The 27,998-nt window shown below is 38.3% G+C and overlaps 2 protein-coding genes across 3 annotated transcripts; one reads left to right on the forward strand and one right to left on the reverse strand.

Moving 5' to 3' along the window:
* The first annotated feature begins 800 nt into the window (after positions 1-800).
* On the forward strand, positions 801-7,106 carry LOC109206999 (V-type proton ATPase subunit B2). 2 transcript variants are annotated; one of them, XM_019369876.1, is made up of 15 exons: positions 801-911; positions 1,664-1,728; positions 2,320-2,375; positions 2,494-2,592; positions 2,732-2,791; positions 3,305-3,416; positions 3,506-3,714; positions 4,538-4,666; positions 4,776-4,913; positions 5,486-5,636; positions 5,735-5,817; positions 6,063-6,110; positions 6,214-6,267; positions 6,401-6,484; positions 6,590-7,106. In XM_019369876.1, the coding sequence occupies exons 2-15, from the start codon at positions 1,671-1,673 to the stop codon at positions 6,773-6,775; spliced, it is 1,467 nt and encodes a 488-aa protein (XP_019225421.1). In that variant the 5' UTR covers positions 801-911; positions 1,664-1,670; the 3' UTR covers positions 6,776-7,106. The 2 variants fall into 2 exon arrangements, with proteins under 2 accessions (XP_019225421.1, XP_019225423.1); XM_019369878.1 differs by lacking the exon at positions 801-911 and adding an exon at positions 953-1,044.
* Positions 7,107-9,868: 2,762 nt separating this feature from the next.
* On the reverse strand, positions 9,869-11,324 carry LOC109207000 (24-methylenesterol C-methyltransferase 2-like). Its single transcript, XM_019369879.1, has one exon. It carries the CDS (start codon positions 11,217-11,219, stop codon positions 10,146-10,148), a length of 1,074 nt encoding a protein of 357 aa, XP_019225424.1. The 5' UTR covers positions 11,220-11,324; the 3' UTR covers positions 9,869-10,145.
* Positions 11,325-27,998: the final 16,674 nt, after the last annotated feature.

Raw genomic sequence — 27,998 nt, forward strand, 5'->3', positions numbered from 1 at the left:
ACTGCCGCTACTGCCTACCACTATCAACTACCACCATGCCGCCACCACCACCATAGTCAACCACCACCACCACCACCATCACCACCTCCACCACCTCCACCACCACCACGCCACCATCATCGTCAATCATAACCACCACCATTATCGACCATCACCACCCACTATCTCCACCACTCCGACCACCATATATCATTGTCACCCACAAGCAACACTCATCCACCTCAACTACCACAACTGACCACCCCATCACCATAAAAAACCACAATAGGCACTGCCCATTATTATAACCTACCACCACCCACCCACCACCTTTCTCAGTCACAACTACTACCACCACCCGCCATTATTAATTATCACCACCCACCACCACTATCCTCAATCATAATCGCCACCACTACCAATCACTACTAGCATGAACCACCATCATCAACACAAACTACCACCGATCACCGCCTCTAGTCGGCATTCATCCGTTAGCCATCACCACCAACAACTATCATATTTTAAAAAACTATATATTTTATTGATATAGAATATTAGATTAGTTAGTATTTCATTTGAATTTTATGTTTATTAATTTTTAAATAAAGATAAATTTTATACATTCAGATGTTAAAAATCAAACACTCTAAATTATTTCTGTTCTGATCTTAATACACATCTTAATATATTCAGATGTGTATTCAGATCCAGATGTCTTAATCTTAATACACATTTTGATATTCAATGTGCATTCAGATTCGGACGTCTTAATATTTAATAAAAAAAACAAAAAAAAAACAAAAAGAAGATAGGAGGCCTCAGTCTCTCTCTCAGCGGCATCACGTTGGTTCCTTATTTTTATTCTCTCTCTCTACGGTCCACCTATTTCTTTCTCTCTGCTCTAAGTTTTGGGTTTCAGGAAAAAAAAGGTAAGCTCCTTTTTACAGATCCATTTTCGAATCTTCAATTCTTCTTCTTCGTTCAATTTATTAACTGCTTTTCAACGCCTTCGATTTGTTTCCTACTTACATCTGTATCCAGTCGCCTGCTTTCAGTTTACTTGTATGTCCCCTGATTGCTCTGTATCACTGTTGTTATAGAAAGTTGACATTTTATGCTTGTTGTGTTACTGAATAGATGTAATCATGTTTTGTATTGATTAAGTGTGAAGTAATTTTACTATTCATAGGCATATATGTATCAGTCGTGCCATTATAACATTTATCCTAGTTTAAGATTAAGGATTAGTTGATTGATCGATTGCCAGCATATACATTGCTGATTTTATAATTTACTCTGTCCGAAAATGTTTGGCACTTTTTAACTTTCGAGATTCAAACTAATTGATAGTTGACCAGCTTTTTAAATGTCTTTTTGCTCGTTTTGCTATGAGGAGAATTGCGACTTACAGAATTCTTTAACTAGTTTTTGAATATTTGAAATTTAAAAAGGTAAAGTAATCTAATCAGATTTAACTTAGGAAGTAGTCGAATTGACCTACATAAGGTAAAAATTGCTACACAAACTGTGACCACAATTCTTATCCTAGTTTCATACCTAGGTAAGGAAAAATTGCTTAACGAATTGTGACGACAACTCTTATCCTAGTTTCTTATTGAGTATAGTTGATGATTGATTTTGGTGTATTATTGTTCATTTTTCTTTTTGTTTTGTTATTCAGGTTAAGCATGGGCGAGGCACAAAACAATATCGACATGGACGAAGGAACCCTGGAGGTTGGAATGGGTACGTTTATACTATCCTCTTCTTTTTAGCGCCTTCTGTTTGCTGGATTGAAGTCTATTTATGGTTGTCATGATATAGATAAGAGCTAGGTTAAACATGCTGTATGAGCTGAATGCCTCCGGGGTCCTTGCTTTACTGATAAAGTTTTCTCAAGTTGGGAGAGAAGTGCAGTTAAAGCCCCTTCTGATTTTCTTTTGAGTAGTTTGCATGCGGATGAGAGTGGTGTTTCTATTTCCTGATTTTAGCAGACCTCATTTATTAATCAGAGCAATCATTTCATTAGTATTCATTAATTTTTGTAGTTAGCAGGATTTCATTGGTAAATACTAGTATTAAAAAGTAAAAACCATGAATAGAGTGTGATGTACCTTCTGCTCATATGCTGGAAGGAGAATATGTAATTAGATTATCAATAATAATCTTTTTCTGGTTCTCTCTTATTGTGAAACTTTCTGTCTAAACTCAGACATTTGTTAAAAATTTCTATCTAAAACTGATGGTGACTTAAGTCAGCGTTTCATCAAAAAAAAAAAAAAAAGGAATAAAAGAACAAGATATGGAAGGTGACTCCTAATGCTGTGTAAATTGCAGAATATAGAACTGTCTCGGGTGTTGCTGGACCACTTGTTATCCTTGACAAAGTTAAGGTAATCAGTGTGCACTTTGCTTTTGATATATTTTTCTTTTTTTTGGGTTTAATGTAGTTTGCTGTAACTTTTGTGTAAATGCAACTGGAATAATGTGTGCATATGTTTCTCTTGTCAGGGACCCAAGTACCAGGAGATAGTTAATATTCGTTTGGGTGATGGAACAACTCGACGTGGGCAAGTTCTAGAAGTTGACGGGGAAAAAGCAGTTGTTCAGGTTTATTATTCTTTAGCATCACTTATGGCTAGATTTGACTTTAGACAATATTTTATCCACTAATAATTAGAACCTTCCAACAATTCTGTAAAAATTGAATCTGCTAACGCGTGGTCATTTCCTCTTCTATTTTTACCAGGTTTTTGAAGGAACATCTGGAATTGACAACAAATACACGACTGTGCAGTTTACGGGGGAGGTACTTTATAACTCATTTTTTGCTCCTGACATTTGCTCCCAAGAGAGGTCTGGCCCTTCCCCGGGCCCTGCGTGAATGCAGGATGCTTTATGTACCGAGCTGCCCTTTTATTTTTGCTCCTTCAAGTCTAATCAATATAAATCACGAAAAGAAGGTCCTTTGATGAATTTCATTCCGGTCCATTAACATTGGACTGGAATTATATGCAGTCTCCCTTTCTTTAGTCGTTTTGATCTTCTCTCTTGCATTCAAAGCGTTGTATATGGCATGCAAATACTTGTCGAGCACAATAACCTTGACATAGTGTTAACATGCAACTTGTTTTGCATTTGCTCAATAATGGAAAAGAATAAGAATGAGATGGATTAGCAAAGTAGGTACTAATCATATGGCTATTATCGCCGATCAAAAATAAAATCATATGGGCTATTATCAAAAAAAATTAGTAGAGAACATATGCTTCTACTGGTTTAGCATTTCACTTCTTTGTAACAGTGAACATCATGTTTGCAGGTTTTAAAGACACCAGTATCACTCGATATGCTTGGACGCATCTTTAATGGTTCTGGAAAGCCTATTGACAATGGTCCTCCTATTTTACCTGAGGCCTACAGGGATATTTCTGGCAAGTTCTTAGTTCAAGCAAGTCCAGCTTTGGTTCTCATATAAGATTTTTCCTTTAATATTGTGCTACATGTAACTTGTCCATCTTAGGGAGTTCTATCAATCCAAGTGAGAGAACATATCCTGAAGAGATGATACAGACCGGAATTTCAACAATTGACGTCATGAATTCAATTGCTAGGGGGCAGAAAATTCCTCTTTTCTCTGCTGCCGGTCTCCCTCATAATGAAATTGCTGCCCAAATCTGTCGACAGGCTGGTCTAGTGAAGAGGTTGGAGAAGTCTGAAAATCTTCTTGAGGTTAGTAACTTATTTTATTGTACTCCAACCTTCCCAATTCATATGACTATTCAACTAGAAGGCTTCACACCATGCCATTTCTACACAACTTCCACAGATTATCAAACTATAACCATTAGAGTATATTAGAGAACCCCTATTGCTAGATAATCCTACAGTACGGAGTATTAAAATATTATGGATCCAAACAGAGTATTTATGACTTTGAGGATTCATTAAGCCGACCCAACTAGCTTTCTTTGGGTCAAACTACTGTTCAACCTTGTCTTAACATTTTCTTCCATCATCACCAATATAATAAATAAGTCAAACCAAAATATTAAACTCCATACCCAGTCAAATACTGTCTTGTCTTATGAAATGGAACAAGGAGCTATTATATTTCGAACATCCAAATATGCTGATAATAGGAGGTGTGCCGCATTGCTTGAAATGGTCATTGAAACATCAACTGTCTTTCTAAAGCCTAAATGCGATTTTGGTGGATTTCAGAATTATATTGTTATCATTTAACACGATAGCCTTAGGTTACTGCATTGAAGGACCTCGTCACAGCATTACATCCAAGATGATAAAGAACAAAATATATGAGTGCATTTTTTTCTTTCTCTTCTTGTACAGTTAATTAACATATATCTCGAAAAGAGAAAACTGACTTAGTGTTAAACGTTTTCAGAAAGATGTGACAGACTGTTAGTTCTTCTCTTATTCCTTCTCCAATCTATCAGTGAATAGCTGGACTTGCGCATTTCAGTTTCCACATTTTGGTGATTGAGCTGGATTCACATTGATGTAATTCTCATTTTCTTCCTTGATGTCCCAGAAAAGTGAAGATGACAATTTTGCCATAGTCTTTGCTGCTATGGGAGTCAACATGGAAACCGCACAGTTTTTCAAACGAGATTTTGAGGAAAATGGATCCATGGAGAGAGTGACACTTTTCTTAAACCTGGTAATGCTTGGATTTCGACTCTGGCTAACAATTAAATGTTTTGTTCTCCAAGATAATAATACTTTTTAAGGTGAAGCTCATTCTTATCTCCTATGTTTTCTTCTCATAGGCAAATGATCCTACAATAGAACGTATTATTACTCCCAGGATTGCTCTGACAACTGCAGAATATTTAGCATATGAATGCGGGAAGCACGTGCTTGTCATTTTAACTGATATGAGTTCATATGCTGATGCTCTCCGTGAGGTATTGTTTTTCAAGAGTATGTCATAGCCTTTCAGATTTATCTACTCATGATTGTGTTTTGTATGGATCTTTTGTTATAACTTAATATCAGTACAGCTCGGTTATGCAGTTTTATCTAGTATTTTGAAAGCGAAAACCACAAAAAAGGTGAAGAGGTTCATGGGAATTGAAGCAAAATGCAAGAAGTGAAGTGCACGATTTATGGAAATTAAAAAGAACACAAACATTTGTGGATTTAGTGCTTCACTAATCACCTGATTAAAAAAAAATTAGTACTTCACTAATCAAATTGCAATCAAAATAAGTAGCTTCAGCATATTTATATACAACCATACCATTAATCCATCTCATCTAAATTGGGATTTGAAGAATCTGCAGCTTCTCGTTTGGATCACTTTGTGCGTCGTCGCTCGAAGCACACACTTCTCTGAAGCGCATGGCTTCAGTTCTCGTTTTGCATCACTTCGTTGCTTTAAGTGAAAAGTGATGGATTTTAATAACGCTGGTCTTATCAGAAGTTCTGTGTTTTCTTTTTAGACTACTGGGATGATACAATTCTCATCCTCCTGCAGGTATCTGCTGCCCGAGAAGAAGTACCTGGAAGGCGTGGATATCCTGGTTATATGTATACTGATCTGGCAACAATCTATGAACGAGCTGGGCGTATCGAGGGAAGGACGGGCTCCATCACGCAAATTCCTATTCTGACCATGCCAAATGATGGTAACTCACTGTCAAACAATTCTTTTTTGGTTATTGCTTCTGCTTCTGAATTCACAGATATTTATTTACAAATCCCTACTTTCTGTTGTTTTGAACAGATATTACACACCCAACTCCAGATCTTACAGGTTATATCACAGAAGGACAAATATATATAGACCGACAGCTTCATAACCGGCAGGTATTATATAGCTCTCAGGCTGAGTACTCATACATGCTACCAAAGGGGTAAAATTGTTGAATGTTAGAGATCTTACGAGTAAGTGAGCGTTAATCTAGCTAAGTTAGGTTATTGAATGTCTTTACCACTACAGAAGGTTGCCACGTCTGTTACTAGCCATTATTGAATGTCTTTACTCCTTGGATGGCATTTGGGTTTTGAACAGAAATGACTCAAAAGATTGTTTCCCTTTTGAACTGTAACAGATATACCCACCAATTAATGTGCTTCCGTCCTTATCTCGGTTGATGAAGGTGAGTATGTGGACCTCATTTTCTAATCTATCAGACACTTCTAACAATTTTAGAGGACGTCTAACATGTGATTATTCTAATTCAGCCTTAAATTTTTTTGCAGAGTGCCATTGGTGAGGGTATGACCAGGAGGGATCATTCTGATGTATCCAACCAGGTAAGTTCAACTTTTGGTAAAAAAATGTACTACATTGCTCGATTCATCTTCATTCCTTATGCAAAGTTAATCTCTTTTACGTCTGTTAATGTTGCTAATTTTTCCCTTTTGCGTTGATCTTAAAATACTATAGTTGTATGCAAATTATGCCATTGGAAAGGATGTTCAAGCGATGAAAGCTGTGGTAGGAGAAGAAGCACTTTCTTCTGAGGACCTGGTATGTAGCTCGAGAAAAGTTTTTGGTTTAAATAATTAAGCTGTGTTTTGCCTTTGTTATCAATAATTCAATGATGAGATGACTTGAGACTCCTTGTTAAAACAGCTTTACTTAGAGTTCCTTGACAAATTCGAGAGGAAGTTTGTCGCTCAAGGAGCTTATGACACCCGCAATATATTCCAGTCGCTTGATTTAGCTTGGACACTTCTTCGAATCTTCCCTCGTGAGCTTTTGCATCGTATCCCAGCAAAGACATTGGATCAGTATTACAGCCGCGATGCATCTAATTGATGGGAAGGAACTGGCTTTATACTTTAGTCTCTTGTACAATTATCTTGGTGTGAGCTTGACGATACATTGGGTCACGAGCTTTTCCTCTTTGTGCATTTCCTTTCAGCTAAATAATAAAAGCGGCATTTGAAGACAATGATACTACTTTGAGAACCAGTTACATCGTGTAATTTATTATCTATTGTATTAAGAGGACATGCTGCAGTGTATTGGTTTTGTTTAAACTTCAGCAATATTAGGGGCTACTAGGAATTATAAAGCCCTTTTTTGTATGAAGCACAATTTATTGTTATAAGCTGATTCTTTTTGAATAACACAGCCTTGGATCAGACATGCTCTAGATTATGAAGTTACTTTTTCATGACGAATCCTGAAAAGTAAGTTTATCAAGCAAAATATAAGGAATTTTGGAGTTGACAAGGGTAGGGCCTGTTTGGCCACAAGAAATTTCACTTTTTTTTTGAATCAGTGTTTGTCTATGAAAATTTCAAATTTTACTTGAAGTTGAATTTCAGAATTTTTCAGAAATTTGAAAAACTCCAAAAAGCTGTTTATCAAAATTTTCACTTCAAATCACTCACAAAATTTAAAAACAACTTCAAATTGTATTCATATTAAAACATAACTCTGCTTTTCAAATACCATTTTCACTGTAAAAAGATTCCCTTTTTTTCCGAAATTTTACAATTCTTATGTCCAAACGCCCACTATAAAATCACTTCGCATAGTTGGTTTCAAAGATGATTGTCATTCAGTTAATTGCAAGAGTCTTAAAACGTCATTGCAAATCCGTATCGGAGTTATGTAAGGTTCATTAAAAGGAAAAACGCCTCCTGCCTTAATTTTTAACATTCTTAGAGCTCAGGTCTCATACCTCTAATTAAGGGTGAAGGAAACTATCAATCTCACCCCAAACCTTTGGTGGTCGGACCAAATGTTTTATTAGACGAGTCCGCCTGTTGTAACTGTTGCTTTAAAAGCTGCTAATTTCAAAAAAATAATATTTATGCTGCTGTGAACGAGATGAAACATAAAAGATCTGACTTATGAGTAAGTTGTCTAGTCCAGAGACCAAAAGGATCTCGTGCGTGCTACCCTGGTGGGGAAAGGAAGCGCATGCTGCTAGATGTCAATACATTTCTAACTGAAGATGTATCGCCTAAATATACACATAAAAAGACAATTCAGTGCACAAAATATTCCATGTTCACGTAGGATCCGGGAAAAAAGCCGCATCCTAATGGGTGTGACAACCTACTCTAATGCATCATTAGTGGCTTCCACGGCTTGAAACCGTGATCATACGGAAATAATTTTACCGTTGCTCCAAATCTCCCATTTATTGCCTAAATATGCACATGCCCCTCTAAAAGTTTTCTCTCTAAAAAATATTCATCATTAGCAGTAATGATGTAATGATGCTGGAGTAACTGATTTACTTGATTTATTAAATGCACGCATAACCTAACTACGTATATTTCCAATAAACAAAGTACATTCAGATCTGCAAAGGCCAAGTTATGCCACAAATCCAGAAGCATAGGCACATGCCATGCCACTATTGTTTCAGTATATAATTAAATTACTCGTTCAAACTGCATTTAGCAGCATTTTGCCACAGAAAAAATATTTGTTAAACCTAAAATTACGATGCCACTTTGATAACAAATATTCTTAATTCTTTAGTGCTTAACCATACAAATATAATAAACTTAAAACCGCGAGACATGCCTCTGCAAAACAGATTAAAGAAGACCCCTCACCAACCTAATCAAGACTAATACACATTGTACAATTTTTGCTGTCAACAAAGATTATTTAACCAACCAAGGTCTCTTCAGGATCCTAAATTTTTACTATTTCAGAGGCAAGATAATACTGTAAAAAAAACATATTCTCCCTATTAACGTTAAAAAAAAAAAAAATAACAAACCCAGTATAATCCCACAAGTGGGTCTGAGAAGGATAGTGTATACGCAGACCTTACCCCTACCTTGAAGGTAGAGAGTCTTTTTTCAATAGACCCCGACTCAAAATTTCAAGTAAGTATTGCCGACTTATTTCATAGCCTTTTCAACATAAAGGAAACTATTGTTCACAGATTTATTAGACTAAAAGCTACTCCCTCCGTTTCAATTTATATGAGGTAGTTTGACTCGATACGGAGTTTAAAAAGGAAAAAAAAACTTTTGGAACTTGTGGTAAAAGCTTGAAGGGTAAAAGTTTTACGGGGCCATAAATTTGTGTGGTTATAAAAGTTTCTCATTAACGATAAAATGAGTAAAATGAAGAGTTTAAAATTAAATTATTTCCAATTGTAGAAATGTGTCATTCTTTTTGGAACATAATAAAAAAAAAAAATGTGTCGTCTAAATTGAAAACACTGGAGTAACTTTTATTTGGGGCATCAAAACTGTACAGGCGGACCAGAGGAACTCTCATGAGAAAGCAAATCACTCGGCTAAACAAAATCACGTGCAAATGCAATATAATAATGCAGGCATAAGACATGCAGCAGCTGTACAACAGCATAGAAAGAGCCAAAACCAGCAAACTATTTAAATCTCAACCTCAAAACTGATCCGCCAACTTAGCTGGCCAACACAAGCCCCAAAATTTGCTAGCAATACTAATCAAACAAGAGATCTATAGCACTCAAAAATATCTAAATATACCCACCAAGTAGTTGTAAAACATAGCTGGAAACAGATTACCCCTTCCACTTGACACCTAATGGCTGCATTGTCATCAAAATTTCAATTTTTTCCTAGAATTGTATCACAGTTTCAAGACTCTTTTGTTTCTTCCCAGAAACGTCTAATTTTTTTTTGGATAAGCGTGATGTCCGTGCCAGCCTGCGCACCTGCTACCTCCCAGGCGCAACAGGTATCATGTAACTATATCTACCAAGGCTTGAGCAGTTGGGAAGAAATTACCTTTGTCGTCGTTAGAATTTGAGCTTGAAACCTATAGTTCTCAACCCACTTCATCCTTTCGCCCCCTCATCCCATCCCCCCCCCCCCCACCCCACAACAATTCGATAGCAAAATTGAGTATCATCACCGAAAACTTGCGATTACAGAGAGAAGGGTACACAGAATCAACAGCATTTCCACTACAAATTTCAATGTAATTTAACTAAAGATGGATTCTTTACTAGTTTAGGCCTTGAACAAATAACCAAAGTTATCTTCTAGTACAACAGAAGCAAGATATCAAGCTAGAAATTATTATACAAAGAAACGGAAAGGTCAAAAATGCCATTAAATTAAATCCAATAAACCCCAAAAAAAAAATAACATATATCACCAAATAAAACAACAGTACTCTGAAAATAACCTTCATAGTCAATCTCCTAATCTGAAGATAGCTAGTGTTCTTCAGGTTTTCTGCAGAGAATCATATGCATAGGACTAAAAATCCCTTTATCACCACCTTTAGCCAAATAATCAGCAGTCACAAACAGCATTTTGTGCACATCAACTGTACCTTTAGGTGCAATACCAAGCCAAGAAAGTACAATAACCACAATATGATTTCTCCAGTAAGCAATTCTCCCCATTTTCAGCCTCGTCCACCACGGGTTCGCTGGCGGTTTAGCTAAATCTCTCTCTTTTACTACTTCAAACCCTACGTTCTTAGCCACTTCAGCAATGTCACTGTAACTTCTTAAACCAGGTAATGCATCACCCCTTTCAATACCATGGATTATCTCTACGTGTTCCGGGTCATCCGAATTGTATAATTCGGTTGTGACCCATTCGTAGGATACGTACATGGATCCGGGTTTCAAGACCCGGTAAATTTCGCTGTATACTTCTTCCAGCTTTGGTGCATGGCATGTTGCTTCAATGGAATAAGCTCCATCGAAACTGTTGTCAGCAAATGGCATTTGTAGGAAATTACCACACACAACTTCACACTGTGAGTCCAGGCCCGCTTTCTTGTTGTGGGCCCGGGCCCGGTTTACTTGGTACTCATTAATGGTGATGCCAACAACGTTGGCGCCCGAATGAGCGGCGATGGCTCGCATCGGTCCGCCAACCCCACAGCCAGCGTCCAAAACACGGGCTCCAGGCTTGACGCCCAAAAGATCCACGGCCATCTCCTCGTGAATGCGCGTGGCTTCACGATGAGATTTGCCGGGAATAGCAGGGGAAAAGTGAAAAGATTGACCCCAACCCCATTCATAAATATCAGTAACGAGGTTATAGAAAGTGTCAACAAAAGCAGGGACATTTTCGGTAGTTTCGATTTCTTTAGGACGGCGAAAGAAAGACCAGTACTGTTTGTACTTGTCTTGAACTTTTTCTTTGGCTATTGAGCCGCCGGAAAGGTTGACGGCGCGTTTACCTTTTATCTCGGCGGAGCCAAGGATGCAAACGAACCAGTAAAGGCCGCCAGCGAGAAGGGAAGCGGTGGCAAAAAGAGTGAGAGAATCCATGGGGGAGAAAGGGAAAAAGAGAAGAGGAAAGTGAGAAGAAAGACAAGTGTTAGAAAAGAGTGCGCCTTTTTATTATTCAAAGGGTTGAGTGCTTTGTTTGAATTGTGTTTGATATTGGCACGATGTGGTTAATGACAGTCACGTAACGACGCGACTACATCACGTATGAGGTGTCATAGGTACAGGTGGACACAAGAGTTTATATAAGTAAGGGTTTGTAGGTTGCTTTTTCCTTAATCAAATGTCTCGAATTTGAGTTATGAGTTAGAATTTTTTTTTTTTGATAGGGAGAGCTTTTTTCTGAATGGAGTAGGATGTAGCGAGAGTCCAAATATAATTGGTATAAAAATATTTGAGTTTGAGCTAAAAGTTGAAAAAATCTTAAAAAGTTAAAATCGTAAAGAGTGATTCGAACTAACGTCATGAATTTCACAAGAAAAAAGATATTAGAATATTTATGAGAAAAAATTAATAACAACATCCTCCGTATTTTATGTTGAGGTGTTTAACTAAACAAAAATTAAGAATATAAGACTTTTGACATATAAGTTAAATTACAATATCAAATACCAATAATTAAATTTATAGTGGTCAGAGGCGGAGCAAGGATTTGAAGTTTATGGGTTCGAAGATTCTAATCCTTTTAAGTTACTGAGTTCTAAATAAATAAATTGTACATATTCAATAAATTTTTAAAGATAAATATAGGATTTGAATCAAAACTACTGAGTTTGGCCGAATCCGTAGAGAACATGCTGGCTCCGCCCCTGATAGTGGTAGAGTTTCATGTATACATTTTCTCTCTAGTAGTAAAAGAATGGACTTTCTATCTAAACTATAAATCTATGTTTTATAGTTTTACATCTTGCAAGCTGAAAACCATTTAGGAGTGAAAGTATTAATTGTTGGAAACCAATAAATGCTGTTGTATTTTTCAAACTTTTTCTGAAAACGCGTTTTTCTTAGAGTTTAGAGGTAAGCATACACCCCATTTATATATTAATGGATGAGACTCCTCTCCATTTTCATGTCTCTCCATTTCTCCGAGTTCCTATTTGGATGAGAGCCACATGTCATAGCTAAAAATTGAAGGTTGAGATTTAATTACCAAAGCAAAGTCTTAACCATGGTTAGAATAATAAATGTTTACTTTATTTGTTCTCCAAATTTTCTGTAATCCCATGATTTTAGCTAAATACGTTACCTAATTCATTTTTTTTAAATCTCTCTTTTCCTATTTTATTACGAGCTCATCTTTTTTTTTTTGAACATTTTTTTTCTTGGTCTCAAATTCATAGTCTTTCTATTGTGAGTTAATCTTTTCTTGATTCTTTGTTGTATTCTCTTTTCTTTAATTTGTTCAGTACTTTTTTTCTTTTTTCTTTTAACAACTGACAAATCAATGAGTGGCTCGCTAGAGTTTTAACACCCTGCGTACTTTTTAAACTTAAATTATACAAATATCTTTTTATTTTTAAATTTTATTAAAGAACTGGACTAAAATAAAGAACTCGAACCCATACTAAAAGAAAACAATTGTCAAAATATTAGAACTCGTAATAAAGTAAGAAAAGGAGAGATTTTTATTCAAATATATATGGATTAGATAATATTTTAACTAGAATTGTGGGATTGCCAAAAGTTTGAGAACAAATAAAGAAAATATTTGTTATTATAACCATGATTAGGATCTTAATTTGGTTAATTAAATCTTGACCTTTAATTTTTAACATTGACATGTGGCTTTAATCTCGAACCCATACTAAAAGAAAAAGAGTCAAGAGACTTGATTGGAAATTTTTGCAAGGAATCAAAGGATGAGAAGCTTCAGAGGATGGACACTGGCTTGAATGCGTCGCATCCCCATCGCGCCAATGTTCCCAGCTGCCAAGGACAAAGCAGTGAACTCCAGCCATAGCATCAACCTTCGCATCCGCTCAAGCTGAAGGAACTGGGACGCGCGCGATAGTGCATGCGACGCGTCCCATGCGACATCCGAGCTGTGAAGCCTTTTAAAGGCAATTACGGGATGAATTGATCTTTTTTTTTGGGGGGGCCTTTGTCTTTGAAGACTTAGAGAGAGAAGAGAGCTCTCTACCATTAATACACCTTTAGGTAAGAATTTAATTCCTTCTTGGTAGATTTAGTTCATTAAATACATCTCTTAACTCTTCAACTACATGGAAATTATAGATTGTTAAAGAAAATCTCAAGAACACTTTAAGAACTCAAATCTTGAATTTTCTAGTGTTTGACAAAAAGGTAATCCCTTCACTACAAACTTATATATTATACTCCAGGGACGTAGTAGAGTATGTTTATGAAGATCGATTTGTATTTAAACATCTATTCATGAAACCCTAGAAGGGTTGGTTGGTAGGGATGATGAATAGTGTTGGGTCTTGTTCGAACGATGTTATTTTGAGTTCTAGTGGGACGACTAGATCCCATAATATGCGTAATGAAGGATTTGGAGTTAAAATTCAAGTACTTACCTTCAAACGATGAAATGGGAATTTTTGCTAAACTTATGAAATTGGACTTAAAGTGTTAGACGCTTAGTTGGTACTGTATTGACGCGTTATTAAATTATGTGAGTTCGTATATGTAGATTGTGACTCGTCGACATTATTGGATCATTTGGGGTAAGGTTGGAAGCAATTTGAGGTACGTTGAAACTTATTACCTTCGGAGCTTTCCTCCAAACTCATATCGAAACACGATTAAATTGAGTTTCTAAACGTAAGTCCTAGCTTGTGGGGACGAGCGAGTTGGGATTGTACCATTTCTTGCATCATAAAGGATTTGGATGTTATGAATATTATTTTCTTGAAATATATCCAAATTTCTAAAAACTAAATAGATGAGGAATAGTACTTGTAGTATTTTTTTTGAAACGAAATTACATGAGTTGTGAAATATCTTGGATTTAACTATTCTCAAATAGTGGATTTGGCTATGAATATCGTCATTGATAAATGTAAAGGTTTTGGGAGTTACTAAGTTCACCGAGATTGACCTTGGATACTTTTCCTCATTAGGTCATGAAACACACGTGCCGCTGTAGGCGTAGAACCCACCTTACGGTTGGGAACTACGGCAGAGTACTTCCCATTAGGGGGTGCTATTGTGCTACTTTATTAGCACGACAGAGTTGATTTGTGCGGCACAACGATGAGACGACCTGAGCAAGTAGGCTATATGATACTTGCCGCTAGGTGCATAACCTAGTTGACTTTTCCTTCATGTCGTTGATGGTATAGTGCTCCCGGTAAATGAAAAATCTAACATGATTTTATAAAGATTAATGCTAAAGAAAGACATTGAAATATGTTTTATCTTATTATTTTATTTTATTTTCTAAATTGTTAATTGATATATATGCCTCTTTCTTATATCAATTGTTATTGCATATCTTACAACTCCTTAAGGCTTGTCCTATATTTTTGTTGGGGAACGGTTCATGATTCGTACTAGGCATGTGGAGCTTAGGCCTTTCGGCCACATTTCCATTTCTGTTTTTAGGGACTGGACCTGAGCACCTTGGACCACGTGGATAGGGCAGCTTTACATTTCCTGTTGATACTTTTGGTGAGACTCCACCCTCGCACTCGTGGAGGACTTTCTTATATTATCATTTTGAGCCACCGGGTTATACCTTGGTTGGCTAGGTCATTCTGTGTCATAAAGATTCCATGGACAATAGTAGTATTCATATTTGGGTTGTAATCCTATGGTTACTCATATGGCATGCATGGATGAAACTTTCTTTTATCTTTTTGAAATTTTCTTTCGAAGTAAAATATTTGCTTAAAGATATTTTTCTTCATGCTTTGGGTTATATCTTAAAATGATTGTATTTTAAGAGGCTTTCACATCCCCTATTAGGCATATAGATGAGTATTAATTTATGGGATGGTTCACTCGGGTCGGGTAGAGTACCGAGTGCCGTTCATGTGGTTTTAGGGCGTGACAAACTTGGTATCAGAGCCCTAGGTTTTAATTCGAGTCCTAGGAAGTCTATGGAATCGTGGCTGGTTGAGTTCTCCTTATTGGTGTGTTGTGCACCACACTTATATCGAGAATGTTATATTGACATTATAAGAACACTTCACTCTTTCTTCTTATTCTAGAATCGTGCAATAGAGCTAAGAAATATTTCCTAACTTGTATGCTATATCTATTGGCAGAAGATGGTGAACACGCATGGCAGTAATATGAACCGGGAAGCTACTCCTATACCCGATGCGGCTTCGGGAGGGGTACCCTCTAGACCTAGGGGTCGACCCCCAAGAGCTTCAAGAGCACGGACCGTGCTAGTTCCAATGGCTCCAAGGATGGTCTAGGAACTCGAGGAATAAGTTGATGAGGCACCTGCTCCACCTCCCGAACCAAATCACTTGGAAAAGACCCTCACTGATATTAGAAAGGCTATGGATACTTTTGCTGATCTCATGGCTATGCAGGCCCAACAGAACCTTCAAATGGGTATTCAGGCACTCCAACAGGAGGGATGAGAGTGCCAGTGGTTGAGGACATGGCGCAGTTGGCCATGAAATTTGTGAGACTTGAGCCGCCAGTTTTCACTGGTACAGATCCTACTGTAGACCCTCAGGACTTCTTGGAGGAAGTTGAGAAAGCTACTACTTTGCTGGGAGTTAAAGACTACCGGGTGGTTCGATTGGCAGCCTACTAGTTGAAAGACATTGCTGACCTCTTGTTCAAAGGGGTAGAGAAAAATAGACCGGAGGATGCACCTCCAATAGTTTGGGCGGAGTTTAAGAGGATCTTCATTAAGAAGTGGTTACCACCAGGAGTGAGAGCTGCCCTTGCGATACTATTTGAGAACTTAAAGCAGGATACCATGACAGTCCTAGAGTATAGCATCAAATTTGAAAAATTATCTCGTTATTCTCCCCACCTCATCCCCACTGAAGATGAGAAGATTGATCGCTTTGCTCGTGGCCTGATTCCGGGCATCAGAAAAGATACAGCTAGTGGGAGAAGAAATACTACCTTTACTGACTTTGTGTATATAGCAATGGATCTCAAAAGGATTCAACAGGAGGAGAGGGCCAACAGGGAGCAAAACAAAAGGCCCGTACTTTTGGCACTTTCAGTGCAGTGCCTATTTCAGGCAAGGGGCAGAGCAGCAGAGGGCCATCTGGTTCACCACAGTCTAGGGTGCAGACAGCTTTCAGTAGCCCTCCAGTGGCATACAGTTCCGGACATGGAGACTAGTCTAGGACCGTTCAGAGTGACCACCGTACCGCACATCAGGCTCAGAGTAGTGTGGGTTCTCATCAGCGCCAATCTAGTGTTACCAAGGTACCCTATGGTCCATGCTATGGTTGCGGGTTGATGGGTCATATCCGAAAGTTTTGCACTAATGGGCAACAGGGTTCGAGAGCTCATAAGACACCTTCTACGACTACTACTTTGGTTGCACCACGCCTACCTAGGGGTAATGGAGCCCACAGTGGGCACAATGTAGGAAAGGTGGTGCAGACAGCTGCTACTTCTCAGGGGACTCGTCCTCGTTTCTATGCCATGCCTACTCGCCCTACTGCAGAGGCTTCATATGCAATCGTCACAGGTATACTTATTGTTTGTACTCTAGATGCTTATGCTCTTATGGATCGCGGATTTACTTTTTCCTATGTTACTCCGTACTTTGCTTTGGATTTTGGGATAGAGCCAGAACAACTACTTGAACCATTTTCTGTGTCGACTCCGGTGGGAGATTCTCTTATTGCCTCCTGCGTCTATAGGGGTTGTGTGATTATAATTCAAGATCGAGAGACTACAACAGACCTCATTGAGCTAGAAATAGTTGATTTTGATGTAATCATAGGGATCGATTGGTTATACAAGTGTTACACTATTTTTGATTGTTGTGGTAAAGTGGTCAAGTTTGAGTTTCCCAATGAGTCAGTTCGTGAGTGGAAAGGCAATATTGCTGAGCCTCGAGGTAAGTTTATTTCATACCTTAAGGAGAAGAAGATGATTACGAAGGGATGCCTTTATCATTTAGTCAAAGTCATTGACACCACCGCGGAGGTAGCAAGCATTCAGTCTGTGCCAATTGTTAATGAGTTTCCTGATGTTTTTCCTGGTATCCCACCAGATCGGGTCATCTACTTTGGGATAGATGTGGTGCCAGATACTCAACCGATATCTATTCCCTATACCGAATGGCTCCAACTGAGTTAAGAGAATTGAAGGAGCAATTGAAAGATTTACTGGATAAAGGGTTTATTAGACCTAGTGTATCACCTTGGGGTGCGCCAGTGCTGTTTGTGAAAAAGAAAGATGGTTCTTTCCTTCTAGAACCAATTCAAATAAACTCTAACACATCAAATACTTATAATGAAGCATAAAGAATTAGAAAATGGGGGAAACAGGCTGTAACACACGTGACGACGGGTCGGGTCGTCACAACCAAGAATAATAATTTTGTTGGCAAGGGTTATTATAACTACGGCTTGTTTGTACTCAATGTTATCAATGAAAATACTAGTACTTCTGCTTACTTGATTGATTCTTTTAATTTATGGCATGATAGATTAGGACATGTTAGTTCTTTGAGGATGTGTATTGACTACAGACAACTTAACAAGGTGACCATCAAGAATAGGTACCCGCTACCTCGGATAGACGACTTGTTTGACCAGTTGCAAGGGGTGAAGTTCTTCTCGAAGATTGATTTAAGGTCAGGGTATCATCAGTTGAAAATTTGAGAGAAGGATATTCCCAAAACGGCATTTCGGACCCGCTACGGGCATTATGAATTTTTGGTGATGTCATTTGGGCAAACAAATGCACCCGCAACCTTTGTGGATCTAATGAATCGGGTTTTCAAACCATTTCTTGATAGATTCGTGATTGTTCTCATTGATGACATATTAGTCTATTCGCGAAGTCAAGAGGAGCATGCCGATAATTTCAGAATAGTGTTGCAGACACTTTTGGAGAATGAGTTGTATGCTAAATTCTCTAAGTGTGAATTTTGGCTCGAATCCGTAGCATTCTTGGGTCATGTGGTATCTCGCAAAGGTATTAAGGTTGATCCTCAAAAGATTGAAGCAGTTAAGAGTTGGCCTCGACCAAACACAAGCAACGGAGATCCGTAATTTCTTGGGATTAGCGGGCTACTATCGGCGGTTTGTTGAAGGATTTTCTACTCTTGCATCTCTGTTAACCAAGTTGACACAGAAAGCAGCAAAGTTTCAGTGGTCGGATGCTTGTGAGAGAAGTTTTCAAGAGTTGAAAGCTCGATTGACTACGGCGCAGGTGTTAGCGTTGCCAACAAGTTTAGGTGACTTTGTGGTGTACTGTGATGCCTCCAGAGTTGGGTTAGGGTGTGTCTTGATGCAGAAAGGTAAGGTTATCTCATATGCTTCTAGGCAGTTGAAGATCCATGAGAAGAACTATCCGACCCATGACTTGGAACTTGCCGCGGTTGTTTTTGCTTTGAAAATCTGGCGGCATTACTTGTACGGTGAGCACTAAAGTATACATCGACCATAAAAGCTTACAATATATATTCAAGTAGAGGGAATTAATCTTGAGGCAAAGGAGATGGTTAGAATTTTTGAAGGATTATGATTTAAGCATTCATTACCTCCCGGGAAAGGCGAATGTGGCAGCAGACGCGCTAAGCCGAAAATTAGGAGGTACCTTGGCACATTTACCGATAAATAAAGAGCTTTCCACCTGTGCCATAACATGTTCCTCTCTTATTGAGCGTGTCAAGGCTAAGCAATTTGAAGATCCAAACTTGGTGAATATTCGAAATGGTGTACAATCTAAGGATATCATTGCATTTTCTCTTGACGAGGATAGGGTGTTGAAGATGAACGGTCGCTTGTGCGTGCCAGATGTCGATGGGATTCGTAATGAAATTATGGCTAAGGCACACAACTCGTGATATTTCATACATCCAGGGTCCACAAAAATGTACAAGGACTTGCGGGAGATTTATTGGTGGAATCGAATGAAGGAAAACGTTTCAGACTTCGTGGCTAGATGTTTAAATTGCCGGCAAGTAAAAGCTGAGCATCAAAGACCTGGTGGGTCGGCTCAGAGTATTGAGATTCCACTTTGGAAGTGGGAGATGATTAATATGGACTTTGTGGTGGGTTTGCCTCGCACTCGCTTGGAGCATGACTCTATTTGGGTGATTGTAGACCGACTTACAAAGTCGGCGCATTTCTTACCAGTAAAGATGACTGACACGACACCACAATATGCTAAGTTGTACTTGAAAGAAACTGTCAGACTTCATGGTATTCCAGTTTCCATTATATCTGATAGAGGGCCCCAGTTTACTGCTCTTTTTTGGAGTCCTTTCAAGAAGGATTGGGTACGAGTGTCAATTCTGTTACACCCCATATTTTTGTACATGAAAGTACTCCATAAATAANCGCGCCAGCCCCGCAGGGGTATTTTTGTCCAGTTTTTCTAGCCTAGTATAAATAGAATATTTTATTATTTCTAGGTTAAGTTTTAGATATCAGATAGCAGCAGCACTCGTGAGACTCAAGTTTTAGCCTATTTTGGGCATTTTCATCTTGTTTTATCGTGGATTCTTGTAGATTAACATTCTAGTTAATTAATATGTTGATTTTATCTACTACTTCTTCAATTTTTGTTGCTATTATGTCTAGCTAAACCCATTAGCTAGGGTTGTGGCTCAACCCTAGTGTGGGTAATTAATGGGTGTGATTGTTTAATGCTTGAATGATGTTGGGTGTTTGCTATTTGGGTTAATTTTATGATTTAAGTAGGATTTGGTGGTTGCAAACACTAAGTCTAGCTTAGTGGGTCTTGACTCTTCTTGAGAAAGAGTGTCTATGACTCCAAAATTAACCCAACAAGGAATTGGGATGGACCCATGAGAATGGTAGTCCCAATTAACGGGTTAAACCTCGAGAGAGTAATTACCCAACTTGAATCCTAAGTTGCTTGGGCTTGTTGGCCTACCCAATTGGTCTCGAGAGAGTCAATTGGGCAAAATCACTCTTTCTACCGAGAGGTGTGAGAGTGAGTGCAATCGTGCAACAGTTATAGCATAAGCCCCATAATCATCATTCTTGTATTAGGAATCTCTACCCGTTAGTTGACCACCTAGGTAAATGCCACGACCCTAGTGTCTTTCTCTATCTTGCATACAACCTAGAATTACTATCTTAGCATAATTTAGTTATAATTAGTAGTTGTTAAATTGTAGTTGATAATCATAAAAACCCAAAAATGATAGAAGATCAATTAGAAGCAAACACGCATTTCTAGACTAAGCAAATATCCAACTCCCTTTCTAGCTCCCTGTGGAAATTGACCCCGATACCACTATTGGGTAAAAGTATTACCGCCCACTCTTCCTAAGGTTGAGTCCGCTGCGATTCAGCAGGCACATGTAAAATATTTTTCAAATGTAATTGATTATTACCGGAAGATAGTGTAGTGTGACCAATGTTTTTAATGTGCAAACCATGCCCATTACCTATAGTAACATTGTCAGGCCCTTTGTACTCCTGGGAGATTTCAAGTGCAGACAATCAGGTGTCATATGATGGGAAGCCGCAGTGTCAGGAAACCAATCATTGGAAGAAGCATTAACATTGGCGGAATTGGTAGTGATTTTATCAGTATTAGTATCATATCGTTTGCGACACCACTTCGCTTGATGATTGTTGAGTCCACAGATCTGACAAGGATTAGGAAACAACTTCTTATTTCCTTTAGAGGAAGCACCATTGTTTTTGTTACCGTTATTTTTCTGGGAGCTTTGGTGGACTTGGCAAGCAGATGAAGTGTGTTGTCGAGCAACATTTGTAACAGCAGAGATCGGTATGCGAGAGTTCTGCAATAGGATTTCATGAGCCATAAGTCTACCAGAAAGATCATAAAATGATACCTGTGATTTTTCTGCAGATAGCATTGCAATCATAGGATGATAATCAGAAGGAAGTAATCGGAAGATGGTGGCACTAAATTCATCAGGAGATACTGGTGTTCCAGCAGCAGCAAGCTCTTCAGCAATAGCTTTAGCTTCTCGTAGAAATTGAGCCATTGGTGCCGTGCCCCATTTTTCTTGCGAAATCCGTTGGTTGAGACAACTCGTTCCTTTTGGGAAAGGGATTTGCATTTTTGAAGATTCGCCACCTAACGATTTAAGGTGCGTTAGGGCACCTATGGGGTTCATTTATAACTACGTTTGATAACTAGAGACAGGGTAAGGGCTTGAAATTATCCTAAGGGGAAGGTGTTACGCACCCCTCAGGATCCACTAGTGTGGTTCCCGGCCAGACAGTTTTTGTGTGAATTTGTACAATTAGCAAATAAATAAGTATGGCTCAAATAGTAGGGGATTTTAGTTTAAATACACAAATGCTTGAAAAAAAACAGTTAATGAAAAGAAGTATAATCTAAGCGTATTTGTGAATGTAAAGGAGTGTCCTAGGTTGGTTAGCCTATAGGATCACATCAGTACAATGCCCGGTAGTCACTCCTTAAAAGGGGCTATGCGTGGCATTAGTGCACTGGTCATCATATCTATATCTACCCTTTCCCGCCCCGTGAAGGTAATTAAAGTGAGGGTGGGTCTCGACCCCTATTGCATGCTGTTACCCGTCCATTCCTATCAGTCCCGGAGGAATTTAGGACTCCTATCCTATGGGGGGGGGGGGAGGGTTCTAGGCAGACCCTCAGGTTTAAAGGGCAAAATACTAGGCAACAAATAAAAACACATTGGACTGCATTTAGGGGGTAAAACAAAGGAATCAGATAGAAGGCTCAAATATACCTCCACAAGTAATGCACATAGGCAGTACAACTCATAGACAATTAAGGTCTAAATTCAGATCCTAACAAGGTATTTAAGTGATAACAGTGGGACCAGATTTATTACATGACTCAAAAAAGAAGTCTGAATCAGGCTTGCCTACTAATTTTAACACGTTGACAGTTAAACACTAATCACAAAGACGGTTCTGGTTTTATTTAAAGTTGATTGCCTAAGGCTTGCCTAGGCGCGGAATACAAATGACTACATTTTATATAGTGAAACAAGGCAGGTTTTTAAAAGCGGACTCTTGAATCCTTATAGGCATGATATCTAATGACAAATCTAGGCAGTTTTTGTAGGAACTTGTTTTAGAGAAAATAAACCATTAATTAAACCAGTTTCGAAACGACTAAAACGTGGACTGGGTCGATTTATTTAACTAAACTAGCTAAGATCTACAGGCAGAATTTCTAGAGTTATTCCCTATAGGCATGACATCTAGTTGTGAAACTGATTTTGAGACTTATTAAACATGATTTCTAACATGGTAAAGCAAGAATAGTGAAATCCTACTAAACATGATTTCTAACATGGTAAGGCAAGTATAGCATGGTTTCAAACATGGTAAGGCTAAACATAGTGAAATGTAAAGTCCTATAGGCATGGTTTCTAACATGGTAAGGCCAAACATAGTGAAATGTGAAGTCCTATAGGCATGGTTTCTACCCGCCTTACCCCACAAACATGTAAATACCCGCCCTTTTCACTAGTTACCCCAATATTCATTTACAAATTATTACAGACCATGTGAATGAATTACATAAAAAAAGTAAAAATTACACGATAGAGAGCCTGAAACAGGCCCAGACTTTCAACACCTGATTAGGACTTCCTCCCTAAGTTATGTAATAAACCACCTCAGGTGCCAAGATTGTTCCATAGCCTTTCTCATATCTGGGTGTGTCAGAGTTCCCTAAGGGCCTCAAGGGGGTCCCGGGCAGTGCTCACACCCCGATTGCATAACCAAGACAGAGTAAGTGCAGTGTGGAAGGGCCAACTTTTACGTGTCCAAGTTCAGAGGGAACTCAAGGGTCCCAAGGCAAGGCTCACACAAAAGGGGCAGAACCTAGTGGTCTAAGAGTATATGTGAGAGTGCATGACATAGATTTAAAAGAGTTGAGTTGGAAACAATTTTGACAATGATTAGTTTAAAATAAGTTTTGGAAGGCAATAGAAGAGTTTGCCTTAGTGAAAACCAGCTTGAAGACGAAAAGAGACACGATAATCAGCAACTCAAGACCAAATTAACATACATAGTTCAAACACAAACAGGGAAAGGAGGAATTGGGACAAGTAGTTCATATGCGAATGCATATTTGCACACAGGTTAACACCAAAGAAGTACTACAGAACTTAAATAGTCACAGCAATAGTCTATCATAAAGTGTTCATGCTATGAACTTAACAACATCAGATTTAAGGGGTGCTAAACAGAGTTACACATTAGGTTTAGGGAAAAGGGTTCAGGATCACATAGTAACTAGGTATCATGCTTATAATGAATTAGGGGGTTGGGGGGGGTAGGCCAGAATAGTAGTAGAAAATGTGAGAAAGTAGTAGACATGCTGAATTACAGGGTAATCACATGGCAAAATAGGCATGCTAATTGCAAGGGAGGCAGCAGAACCACAAGTAGAAGCATAAGAGAAACAAAAGGAAGTGCAATACAAATAGAGACATATTGTTTTGGAGGTTGTAAATTAAACTGAAAATATAACAGTAAAAATGAGAGAATAGGTGCAGAGTGAGGAGTGAAGAGCAGTACAATGAAGGGAAGTAGAGCAGTAGTGTGTAGAGTAGTAGAGTAGTAGAACAATAGAGCAGTAGAGCAATGTAACCACTCAGTTTTGGCTTGCAGCCAACTGAGTATCAAGTAAGAGAGTATGTATGTGTGTAAGAGAGAGTTTAGAACAGTGTAATTGTTCGTCCTTTATGCTAAAGAGAGGGTAGAGTTAATAGTTTTAGAACAGGCAGGAAAATAAGGTAATAGGTACTGATTTAGGACAATTATAGAAATAATACAAATCAGAATCAATTAAAGATACAGACTTCCTTTAATTAGGGAGTCATAGTTCAAACGGGTATAAGTTGTATCAAATAGGGAAAAGAGTTACTTATAAGACTGATTTTACAATAGTAGGAGTAGTAAAAGCATGTGGCATGTAATAAGGACTAAGTACATAATACTTTCAAGTAAGGAAAGTACACATTAAATAACTAACAACATATTTGTGCACATAAATAAGGTAGAGTACAATTTTAATTCTGAAAGTTAGTTCAAGGAATCACGAATGAGATTGAAAATCATAGAGAATTAGCACTAACTAAGGAAAGTATCACAATAGTAAGGAAGCAATTCGAAAAATCAGTACAGAATTACAAGGAAAACTCACAAAATCACAGATTCAGGGGAGATATCGCATGTCTAAGGAGATTACACAAAAATCAATATAAATTATCATGTGAACAATCAATAAAACAAATAGTCGGACCTATTAAACGATAAATAACATGTTTGAACAAAATCAGAGAAACCCTAAGAACGGATTAGAGCAGGAAGCGCAAGAGCATATAGAACATACATGAAACTTAGAATGTTCATGAGAGACATGCAAACACATTGCAAACAGACTCAAGCTTCAAATCGAATCCAGAAGTATTAGGGTTTCTTAACGAAAATGAATCGAGCAAAAGGAAAGACTCAAGTGATGTTTAAACATGTTAAAAATCACAAAGTAATTACTAAAAATCAGAAAGGAATCATTTTTTGCAAAAGGGTTTTGAAACCCTAGTCTGGAAAATGAGAAAATCGTTTGAAATCAGAGAAATCTTTTGAGGAAAATAGGTGAGAACCTTTAAAGACACATAGATCCATCACAGATCTAAAAAGATCGAAGGATTTAAAGCAAGGGTTTTCCAGAAAAGTAGTAGAGATGATAGAATAGGTCAAGAACCCATAGATCCGTAATAAAACAAGAAGAAGTTCTTACTCACAAACGGAAAATGGCCTGAGACAGGCTGATAAACAAAGTTCCAAACCGGAACCAGTTGGGGTTACCTTGAGAAGATCTCAAGGATCCAAGAAATCGAAGAGCCATGGCGTGTGGAAGACCAGGCCCGGTCGGAGAAGATGTAGAAATATTGTAGGAGGGGTTCACGTCGGTGACGACGATTAGGGTTTGAGCTAGGTCTCAGGGAGAATTTGGAGAGGAAGGGATTCAAGGGCGGTGAAAATGAGAGAATGGGGTAGGGTTTGGGGGGTCGTTGGATTAAAAAGGAAAGAAATAACGTAGACCGTTGATCTGGGAGATCAACAGTCCCATATTCACGTACGTCAGTTCATGCCATAAGGTAGTCGACGTAAATCCATGAAGAGTGTTACACCCCATATTTTTGTACATGAAAGTACTCCATAAATAAATTAATGAGAGCCTGGAAGTGAGGTGTCACGTTCCCCGGTACTACATTACGACGATGTTGTACCCTGTAGTCTTGTACGTTGAATTTGTCAAAAGGTAACTGACATCAGTCCAAGAAAAAGATTATTTGGAGATTATAAGGATTATGCTATTGCAATCAAGTAATAAGTAAATTCGTAAAGGTGAAAGGGGAAGCAAGTCAAAGAAAACGAGTTTCGTTGAAAATGGACAATTTGGAATAAAATACGGGTCGAGCGATAATACCCGATAATTATAAATTAATACCATGCAAGGTACCATATGACCACGGTAGTATAATATATAAAGTATATATATCAAGTATTTTGAAAATAAATAGAATTTTAAGTAATTTGTGATATTCTTAAATTATGTGGGTAATAGATTAATTATCGGGTAACGAAACATTACCCGGTTAACTAATAAGTGGATAAAATTAATAAAATCATCTCCCCTCAAACCAAGACGTGGCAGCCATGAAATCCACCAATAATGACTCATTAAGTCCATAAATTGATGGCATGTGTAGGGAAAGCTTGGATTAAATAAATCCCAAAAGTGGGGCCCACAAGTGTTGAAGATAAAAGCTCATTTTGAGTATATAATATAAAAGGATTCTGGAATAAAAACAAGGTAAGGGCTGGATAAGCTCATAATTCTGAGACATCTTATATGACTCCTCCAAACGTGAGGATTTTTCCAAAACCCTTCAACAAAGTCATATAGAGATTCCAACGTTGGCAACAAGTGATTCAATTACAATTTCTAGTTCAAATACATTCATGGATTGGGTTCCACACTCACAAAGAGATCCTCACGTCCAAATTCTGAATTTTCTTGATTCCAATGGACCAAAGGAATTTACAAAGGAAGCCATAAGGTACGGAAGTCCTGCAGAACAAGTTCTGTTCTCACGATAGTTTTTGGTACTTCAATTATAGTCACATACGAGAAATATACATGTAAAAGAGCTATCCAATATATAGCTCTCCGCAGAGATTGTGGCAATACAAGTCAGTGTGATTGAGTGTACTCCCACAAGTGGGGTATGAGAAGGGTAGTGTACTCCCACAAGGTATAGAGAATCGGCTCAAGGTATGTTAAGGCTATCCCTTCTTTTTTTTTGGCATGATCTAATGTGAAATGAATACGCTATTTCATAATGAATCTACTCCTAGCAACTAAGGTTGTCCATGTTGTTCTTTCCGTACAAATTTATTCTAAGAAAGTATGTGTGATCCTTGAGTCCTAGTAAAGTTCATATTGATGGTATGCTGTCCAAAATGTTAATCGAATGTGCAACGACCTTACGTCACTCTGAAAGGTTTAGAACGTGATTCCATGAGTCGATCATGCATTATATATATGTATCTATTTTACTCTACCGAGCCGTGCTATAGTCGGCCGGGTACGGCACCTATTGTGCAACCACTGATCAGTTGGGTTTACCGAGCTCCACGTGGCCAGGTACGATTCTACCGAGCCTTATGATGGCCGGGTACATTTTTACCGAGTCCTCTTTGAGGCCGGGTACGATATGATGATGATGATGCCCACAGAGGCGAATGTTTTTAAAAGCTTATGTATATATATGTATTATGCATTTCATGTCAGTAGCCCCCAGAGGCACTCAGATGTTACAGGTTGTATCTCCTCTATCTCTCTTTACGTTACTGATCCTCTTTATGCTTTCCTGCCTTACATACTCGGTACTTTATTCGTACTGACGTCCCTTTTGCCTGGGGACGTTGCGTTTCATGCCCGCAGGTCCCGATAGACAGGTTGACATTCCTCCTAGTAGGCTATCAGCTCAGCGAAGGTGTTGGTGTACTCCACTTGCTCCGGAGTTGCCTATTTTGTCAGTATGCTTTGGATATGTATTGATTGGTATGGCAGGGCCCTGTCCCGACCTTTATGATTTTATGTACTCTTAGAGGCTTGTAGCAGATGTCAGGTGTATGGTATACTTGTATGGTCCCTTGTCGGTCCTATGTCTTTGAGTTTTACAAAATGGTCATGTCATAGGCCCGTATNNNAGGAGGAAGGGTATGGAGAAACACCACATAATGGCAAGGTTGTTTGTTGGTCGTTCGTCATAATATTTTCGGATTGTTTGACACTATTATGGTTGTCGTGTTGTGTATGAAGTGATAGGGGTATGTTGGGCTGTTTGTGATTGTTTTGACTAGTGTGAAGTCATATATATAGGGAGGTGCTGTCCGTTTTATTCTAAAATAGGTTGTGGTCGATACATAATAGTTACGACGCTTAAACGATAACGAGAGTGTCATTTCTCTTATTGTAGACTAAGGAGCCGGGAAATTGCATAGCTTGAGGTTGGGAAGAATATACAAGGTATGTTAAGGCTCTTACTTCTTTCTTTTGGCATGATCTAAAGTGATATGAACATAAACGGTACGCTAATTCATAACGGATCTACTCATAGAAACTAAGGTTGTCCATGTTGTTCTTTCCTTATAAAGTTATTCTAAA

The sequence above is a fragment of the Nicotiana attenuata genome, unplaced genomic scaffold (genome assembly GCF_001879085.1).
Source record: "Nicotiana attenuata strain UT unplaced genomic scaffold, NIATTr2, whole genome shotgun sequence".
In the NCBI taxonomy this organism is placed as follows: Eukaryota; Viridiplantae; Streptophyta; class Magnoliopsida; order Solanales; family Solanaceae; genus Nicotiana; species Nicotiana attenuata.